Here is a 9788-nt window from a genome sequence, read left to right on the forward strand (position 1 = left end):
ATATATATATATATATATATATATATATATATATATATATATAATGTATATATAGATATATATTTGTGTGTGTATGTGTGTGCATAGATACACACACACACATATATATATAGGTTAGTTTCTATCATTATTCATAAGCCCATTCTTTGGAAGAAAGTAATGAGATTCTTCCCGAGTCTCTCTAGCACATGCCCATTCATATTCCAGGTAAATGAGACTGTCATCTCTGTATAATTCTGCTTCTATAAAAGGGAATTCCAGAAGCAGGTTGTGTAAAATATGTGTTCCTATAAGCATACATAGCTCCGCCCCGTTGTACACACCCAACGGTACATCAAATAAGGAGTCCTTGCTCTTTTTTAACCCAGGTGGAATCATCTTAAAAAAAGAGAGATTTTCCGGCATGCAGGATAATATTTACATCCAAACTGTTGATGCTAAATTATTGTTTGGCAAAATCTGTGTTAAGAAGTAGAGGCCTGTATATTGGTAGGTAAAAGTCAACAATATTGAACTGCATAAATTTACAGCTATTCTTATGGTTAATGCCAATCTATAACAGACTTACTATTGCTCCAAATCTGTAAATCTAATTCCCTATCTAACTTGTTTAAAATAGAATCTAAGATACTCTTGCTAATAATTCCTATTTGTTTTTGCTGGGTTAATTAGTCTGCATTTGAGGTTTCTACTAAAATTGGCTTTGTGGTCCTTAAGGGTAATAAAACGTTGATGTGGGGGAAGGTATTTGATCCTATCACTGATAGTAAGGTTGGTAGCGATCCTTTTTGCTTCAATATTCACCTCTTTATATAAGTTAGTGTTTGCATTTTTATAAGTATCTGTAATGCTGTTAGAAAGTAGTCATTTGTAAAGACTTTTTTTTACAGCATATAAATTTTTTGTTTTGCCAGAGTTCATGTAAATCTTATCTGAATTCTTTATGTGTCTAATTGTTTCATTCATAGTCCTTTGGAGCATATTGCTGATCTTACAGAATTTTATCCTTCTAATGAATTCCAAGAAGTCTTTTTCAAAAGGTTCTAATTCTACAATTGGTGGTGGGTGTTTAGCAGATTTAAGTCCATACTTGTTAATGTTATTCTGTTGCTCCTTCTTGTTGAAGAAATGTGCCTGCCATCTCATTCTTTGGATAAAGTTGGCGTGTTGGCAGAATCATTAGCACGCGGAATGAAATGCTTAGTAGTATTTCGCCTGTGTTCAAAGCAGTATTTTGTTCTGCGTTCAAATTCTGCTGAGATCAACTTTACCTTTCATCCTTTTGGGGTCAATAAGAGAAGTACCAGTTAAACACTCATCAACTCATCCCCTCCCACAAAATTGCTGCCCTTGTGGCAAATTTTGACACCATTTTAATTTTTATTAATATTGATATGTATTTTTAACAATAATATTATTATTGTCTTTAACAATAATATTAATATTTTATATTTATTAATATTTATTATTGGCCAAACTTGGTACGGTGGGGTGTGTGTTTGTGTGAAAAAAAATCATAAATTTTCCAAAATTTTTTTAATCAACAGCTTCCCCCCAGCATTTCCGGACCATAGTGAAAAAACAAAATTGGAAAAATCCCCATCAAAATAGAGAAATCCAATTCATGTGAGCATCTCCACCATTTATAGCCATTTTCAATATTCCACTAAAATTTTATTGCAATGGTGTCATGTCCCAAACTCTCAGGATTTATTTAGTTCTATACCTACTACAAATGTGCCTAAACTCAAAGATCCTAGGGCTTGTACTTTTGGATTTAGCTTTGGATTTGTTACATGCAACAAAATAGGCTTTACATAAACATGAAAACAATTGCCAAAAACAAGTTTCATTTTCAAGAACCTGCACAAAAAATTAGGCAACTACTATCCCATGGACACTATTAATTCTTTTTTATTTTGAAGGTGATTATTACCTTATTTTCAAAGACATGACATCACAAATATGGTTACTTATTCAACCAATCCACTGACTATTTAAATTGTAATATTTCACAAATGAAGTATCAAAAAAGGTACAGTAGAAGTTAGATTTAAATATTTTCAAAAATTCATACTGAGAGGTATTTCTAAGTCATTCTGAACAGGAGTGGAGCTATCATGTAGTTGTTTGTTGTATTGGTACTTTTGTTAGTGAGTGGTGAAGATTTTTAAAAATTACAGATCTGTTTTAAATGTAGGCTCTTAGCATACTGCAGTGTTTCTGAAGAGAGCATAATTATTTTAATAAGAGTAAACAACACTAATCTGTTGGGCCTTACTAAACCTTTGAATACTTTTCTAATCGAAGTCATGCAGTTTTGAAGTTACAGAGACTAAATGGAGCATACATTTAATTCTGAGATAGAAAATCAATACCCATGAATCAATACCTTGTAAATATATGTTAAAATACTCACAACTAATCCACTTATGTGTATTCAACCTAGCTTGGCGGATAGAAGTGACATGATAAGAGGTAAAGCCCATATTCACAATGTATACCAACAATTATTATATTGTATCAGCAAAATGTATCTAACAGGGCAAGAAGTTTTATATAGAGAGGCACTACAGAGCTTTAAGAATTAAATGATTTACAGACCAGGGCTCTGTTCAAGCAGGGTTAATCACAGTAACACATCAAGAAAAACAACTTTATCTACACACATTATACAAGTTACTATCAACAATTTTAAGTAGTGATGAAAAAGATCTCAAATACCTATAGTCATTTCACTCAAATACGGATGTTGCAGAATTTCTTCAATACATGGCCTTTCTTTGGGATCTCTGCATAGACAGCACTGCACAAGAAACAGAGTAAGATATATAAAGTGTAGATGTGTGCGTGCATGTGTGTAACATCATAAAAATATCTCAAGGGTTCAAAACATAAATTGCAACAAATTAGAGAGATGACACTTGTTTGTTGCAAGTAACATTCTGAGGTAATCTAATGCCTACTCTAAACAGCTTCATGAACCACAGCTTGATGTCTTGCATATAATTACAATTAAACATTTGGAGTGGATTTGATCTCAAAACCTATGTACTGGTATCCACATAATCTTGTTGGAATTTTTCTTCAATATGTGTTAATGCATGAGTGTGTGAATATGTGAGATGTATGTGAAAAGGTTGAACATAGATAAAAAGTGAAGGACTGATGGAAAGAAGGAAAGAGGCAGGGTATACAGCGAGCTAGAAAATAGAGAGTTCAAGAGGTCATCTTTTTACATCCATACATACACACAGCACACACCAATGACAACCATTTCATCTACTGATACACATCCACTAGAATGTGGATATTTGTATCTTAATACATACCCCTACCTCAATGAGAACTATTCCATTTGATCTCATGCAATAGCCACCAAAGTGTAGATTAATCCATACATCTGTTAGCTACTAGAGTGTGAATGATTCCATCGTACAAGCACTCTCCATCAGAGGTGGATCAATTAATCTAAACATACATTTACACCCATCACAAGACCATGGATTATTCAGCCTAATAGCAACCACTAGTGTGGACCATTCAATCTAATCACATACCCACCAACTACCAGAATGTGGACTATACCATTTAATCCCAACCATCAGTGTGCGCACGCGTGCATGTGTGTGTGTTTGTGTGTGTGCATGGACTATTCTGTCTAATCACACATACATGTACCATCTACCAGAATGTGGAGCATTTCATCTACTCATGCATAAAGTCATTAATTACCAGTGTGCAGACTATTCCATCTAATAACACATACCAGCCGCTAGTTGTACACCATTGCATCTAATCATACATAGATCACAGAGTGGATTAATCCATATAATTATACATGTTCTTGTTTCCAGAGTGTGAATATTTCATCAAAAACCCACACAAACACCAACCATCTGAGTGTAGATATCTCACCTAATTCCACACGAACATCAACCACCAATTTGAACTATTTCATACAAACCATTGAAACATACCTTCATTGTATCCAACAGCTCTTTATTTCTGACATCAGCAAATTTGATCTTGAAATTATTACTTCTTATTGCTATCAGTTTTTCTGATGTGTTTCTAATCTCTTGGAACGGAGTTTTACCATAGACCATACAATAGAGAATACAACCAAGAGACCAAATGTCACTCTTCAAACCTATCTGGAATAGGATAAAATAATATGTAAGCTAGATTAAGACAGAGGTTTAAAATATGTACAGTCGAGAACAATCTAGGGAAGCTTATACATTGTTTACCCGGGTGGTCAGCTATCACAGGGAAGAATTCTAGATTAAGTTAAGCTGAGTTGAGTTTGAAATTTAAATCAAAGAGTAAAGAAGGCATACAGACTATGCATATTTAAATTTCCAGTCACTTGTAGTCATATATAGTGCCATTTCATCCTTCTTTGAAATCCTCAGTATGGTGTAACCCAAGGTAAATAAATTATATTAAATTAAACATTTTACAAAGTTATATCATTCTTATAAAGAGAAAATAGTTTGCAGTTTAAAAAGCATTCATGATATCCTTTTTTTGACAAATCAAAGTTGCATAACCCCACCAAAAATCTTTATCTGTAAAATGAACTTAACTAAAATCCAGGTTTTATAGATGAAGTCATAAAGAATTTCTCATTGTGAAGAGATGTCAAATCACAAATGCAATTGACCACAAGGGTTATATCCCATATAGAGCTAAATACTTATACATGTCAAACTAACAGACAATGTAATCATGCTTAACTAGTAGCATATTGCCAGAACACTATCATTCCTTTAGTTTACCTCTATGAAATAAATAAATAGCCTTTGTATTTCATGCTTGAGTTGTTAGCAAAATGATGTCTACCTATAGAGTACTTACTACTGGAAACATCATTGACTATTGAGAATCTTGTCCAAGTAAAGAAATCAACCTGAGCAAAACCATCTTTATTAAAACCTTTAAATCTGTAACTTCCCTATTACATTACATGCTGTGCCATTTGGACTTGAGAACAATTTTTCTTTTTGGAATTTTGCTATATACTCTGTAACTTCACTAATACATTACATGCAAACTTCTCTTCTTAGGACCAATTTCTCCAGCCTTACAACTTATGCAATTTCAAATTAACAAAATTCTAATTAGCTATCAGAGCTGTCACTCTTCTTCAGAAACACAGTAGATATTTCAGAATTTACAAATTGCAAATCTCTTGAATAAGTTGTATTTTCTACTCAAAAAATTCTAGGTGCTATTCTAATTTGCAGAAAAACCATTAAAAAAAAAACAAATTTCATCCTTATTCTGAAATAGACATTTATGTAACTAACTGTACCATTTTGAAGCACTGCTTTCAGCCTATTGATTTATACTAATGGTTTTGCTTTCACTGAGAATAGTGTTTACTTTAGACTGTAAATTAAGGATAGAAAAAAAAACCCAAATAAGTTCAAAAGGAATGCAAAGCATTTGGTTAAGAGACCATCATAAATGCACATCTCAACATTGGTTTCAAAAATTTCATAGTGAAGAGGAGAGCCTTCAAAATAAAGACGAAACTCTACTACATCCCAGCTTACTCTCTACACTTCTCTTTTACTGACTTCTACTTTTTCAAGCATTTCCTGCCAAAGAAGGCCTTCAACAAGCATGCACCAGCTCAAAAGTCCTTTAAAAAGGTCATCAGTTTCAGGACTTCAGAATTCTATGCTATTGGAATAGATAGATTTGTTTTTTTATGGGAAAAATGTATACATTAAAATGTTTGTATTTCAATTAATAAGATTTATTCTGAGCTGAGATATTTCTCTAAAGTTGATGATTAAAAACTACAATCTGGCACCAACCAGATATTACACACAACTATATTCTTATGCTTCACACATTATTGATAGAAAAGGCTATTCAGTGACCGTACCACAGTCCTCTATGTTTTAAAAAGCAAGAACCAGCTAATTTAGAAAATGCCTTCAATGTGATGTACATATCAAAGGACAAATCATCAGAAAACTTCTGATGTCAATTATATAAACATAAAACTCCATATTTTGTTATTTTCTTTTAGCATTTATCTGTTTCCTTTTTTGAATTCAATCTACATATCATACAACAATAACGAAAATTTTATGCCTTTTAATAAAGCAGTAAAAGTGCCTGTAAAATTATTTGAATAAATATTTTTAAAAACCTTACTTTGTGGTTTCTAGAGTTATCCAGGTAGACAGCAATTGCTTCTGGACTCATGTAATCAGGTGTCCCCATCAGTATCTCCCGGTTAATGCCAGTTTTACCAGTCTGTATTACATCAGCAATGCCAAAATCTATGAGCTTCAATTGGCCTCCAACAATCAGGAAGTTTGCAGGTTTCAAATCTGAATGTACTATATCTGAAAAGAAAATATTTTGTTTTCATTTAGTCAGAGCAAAAAGGACTCACAATCCATTTCAAGTCTGTCATGAATGGTGTGAAGAAATTATCATTAGGCCCAGCTTGAATGCCTAGAACAAAGTGGGCCCTATTAAAAGTACCAAAGGGTCAGGTGGTGAAATGCTATTGTAATAAATTGATTTAAAACATGAGGTAATCTACTGATGATCAACAGTCCTCTTTAGCACGGCAAACTTTTAATGAAGTCAGTCACTGGAGAAAGACAAATGAGGTAAAATTAAAAACCTGGAAGTCAACAGAATCACTTACACTAATAAAAGGGCCACTTCCAGAAGTGAAATCTTTTTGAAAAACCTCCCAGAATTTTCTTGAGAAACCTCCTATCATTACTAACGATCACATATTACAAACTGAATATTAAAATGGCAGGCTTTCTAATATAAGCTAAGATTAAAATTGAAATGACTCTTGTTTCGGAAAAATTACTTCTCAAGCTAGGGAAAACTGGAACATTTTATGATATATTTCTTCAAACGTCTACAATCAATAAATGAACTGAAGGCTGTATCATTCTTTCCCTTAAAAAAGGGCATGTTACACTTAGTTTAGAATTAGCAGAGTATTAAATTAATGGCTACTATAGCTAAAATCACACTATCGTATCCAGCTGTAGCCCAAGAAAATTCTTTTGGAAAACTGGAATGAATTCAGCAAGAATTGCTCAACAACTGGTTGAATATTTACTGCCAGATGAATTTTAAAGGATGTTTGAACAAAGAATTTAATACTACATTATCCAATATAATCTTAGATATATAATTTCTGGGATACTGAGGTATGATTTAATGAAAATTTGACTATTTCTAGCAGGTTCCTTTGTTGGTTTATGTTTTATTTAGTACCCATGGTAGGTCATTAATTCATCATTTTAAGGTTTGTGTTTCTATACAAGTTAGCTTTAGGTCATTGCATACATATTAGCATTCCTAGATCCTCAAGATGTAATCTCAAAAATTTTTTCCTGTTTCTTTAATAACCAGTCACTTTTTCATTTCACTTAGTGTACCACTTTCTTATGCGTCCAACAGATCATACATAAATCATTCTTCTGCAACCTTCACATGGTGTTCTTGTTTGGTGTCTTATATCGCCAGGTTGTATGATGCACTTTACATACACCTCTTACAATATAACTAATGTACAAAGAGACGACTGATTTGCTACTAAGGAAAATAACTTCATAACTTCTCTCACTATTTTTATGCTAACTCTCATACTTTCACTTAAAACTTATACCAGCATTAATTAAGTCTCAAAAGCTAAAAGGAGAAAGGAGAAGCCTGAAATAATATATAGCACTGCTAAAAAGTAGTTTGTGGTCAGATCAGCTTACATGGAACCACCTTGTAAGCAGTTTTATGTCTTTTAGATAGAGCAGACAATGATACAAAACACTATTACGCTTGCTAATATATTGTTTCCTTTTTAACAAATTACTTCTGCTCTTGAGAACTAAATACTCCAAAAAGCTAGAGTTATACAGATTAAATTAAGATTTGAGTATTTTTCACAGATGCAAAGATTCAGACTTGCAATAGAGAAACTATGTGAATTGAAACTGCCAGATTCTGCTTGCTTGGAACTTGCAATTTCTTATATTGAATTCTGACATGGATCACAAAGAAACTGTGTTGTGATATTTGTTTTACTTCACCAAATGAAGCGAAATGGTATCAACTGAGAATTAAAAACATTTCATTTGATAAGGTACAAGACTAATTTTTGTAATTTATTATGCTACATTATTTTACTATATTATTTTACTATGCTAACTCTTTTTCATGATTACATTACTGAACACAACTATATTATAGCTAACAACAGTACAATATAACATATAATGCTGAAATATCTCCACATTTTCAGGCTTTGAAACACTTGTAATTCCATAAAATTGCAACTGTAATCTTAATGAAAACACCTGTACAACATAACTTCTTTATGACACCACTAATCACAATAAGAAACCACTAGAAAAATACCTGTATGACACAATACCTTCTTTATGGAGTACCAGAACAGCTTCTAGCATCTGGGTCCAGTAGCACATGACCATCACTTGTGGTATTTTTTTTGTCTTATATTGGCTACGGAACAAACTTGCAAGGTCAATGTTGCCAAACTCCAATACCAAATTCAAACAGTTCTTCTGATAGTCAAGTTCACTAGAAAACAGATACATGACAACATTAGTCTGGCTGAAAGGAATGTCATATACAGAATAAACAGAAATAGTAATCATTGGTTTACTATGGCTCTTCAAGGCCACTGCAAGTGATGGGTTGTCAGTTTTGCAGAGTATTTCTGGTATTCTGGGCAGCTCTCATATGTTCTGTGTCATAGTAGACACTAAGACACCAGTATCAGTACTTAATTGGAAAAAAACAAATATTGCAGTTTTGTGGCTTTCAATAAGATATTCACATTAAGCAAGACATACAGAATGAGACTATGAACAAATAGTATTTCTACTGTCAATAACCAATTTTTGTAACGCCAGATTTGTTATCACTGTTTTTCTATATCAGGAGAAATGAAACTTGTTTAAGCAAATAGTTGGTAATAGATATTTGCTACTGATGATGTGTGAAAAGACAAAAATCATGATTTAGCAATTCTACCACAGCTGGTGAATGCTTTCCATTTGCTTCAGATATACTTCTGTGCTATTTAGCACTATACATCAATAACAGAAGCTTACTCAAGATTAATATTGCAGTTTTGTGGCTTTCAATAGTATATCAATGTTAAGTAAGACATACCGAAAGCTATTAAGAACCAACATTGCTTCCACTGCTAATAATGGATTTATATATATTCTATTTAGTATACATTGTTCAGGTCTGCTTATCATCACTCATTTTGATCTTTGTCACCTCATTCATTAAAGCTCCCATTCACATTAATTTAGTTTTTGTTTCAAGCATTAAAAGTTAGGGTTAGGGTTAGGGTTAATATAATTGTAATGTTGGACAATACATAGGCATGATTTGGAACCTATTTTTAGTACTTGTGACATGTTGGGGCTGCCTTCATTCTGATATGTTAGTTAAAATTGTTGGTACTTTATACTTGCAATGATCTTTATATACATGAAGATTATATTTTACACTTACAGCCAAAGGCTAGGTCATGCTGGAGCAGCAGGAAAAAATCTAAAAATTATTTTATTGAATCTTGGGAGGGCCATTATGCCAATAATAAATACACGCATTGGTTCCATTTCAATTCTTTTATTATTAGTTCATGATATTTGTTAACCATTTAACCAATGAATTGTTTGATTAATTGTTCTGTGACTCAATCATCAGCTAGATTTGTTAGTCCTTTTGTCACTTTTTGTGACCTCATCAGT

At 32.7% G+C, this 9788-nt stretch overlaps 1 protein-coding gene across 1 annotated transcript in view; it reads right to left on the minus strand.

Annotated features, from left to right (window-relative positions):
* Positions 1-9788, minus strand: part of LOC106875756 (uncharacterized) — a 263867-nt gene that overhangs the window by 60252 nt on the left and 193827 nt on the right. The window contains exons 14-17 of the mRNA XM_052974191.1: positions 8432-8598; positions 6178-6371; positions 3981-4157; positions 2725-2806 (exon numbers count right to left, since the gene is read on the minus strand). Of these exons, the coding sequence (XP_052830151.1) occupies positions 2725-2806; positions 3981-4157; positions 6178-6371; positions 8432-8598 (620 nt within the window). The remainder of the gene's footprint in view (positions 1-2724; positions 2807-3980; positions 4158-6177; positions 6372-8431; positions 8599-9788) is intronic.

Source organism: Octopus bimaculoides, chromosome 18, assembly GCF_001194135.2.
Source record: "Octopus bimaculoides isolate UCB-OBI-ISO-001 chromosome 18, ASM119413v2, whole genome shotgun sequence".
In the NCBI taxonomy this organism is placed as follows: domain Eukaryota; kingdom Metazoa; phylum Mollusca; class Cephalopoda; order Octopoda; family Octopodidae; genus Octopus; species Octopus bimaculoides.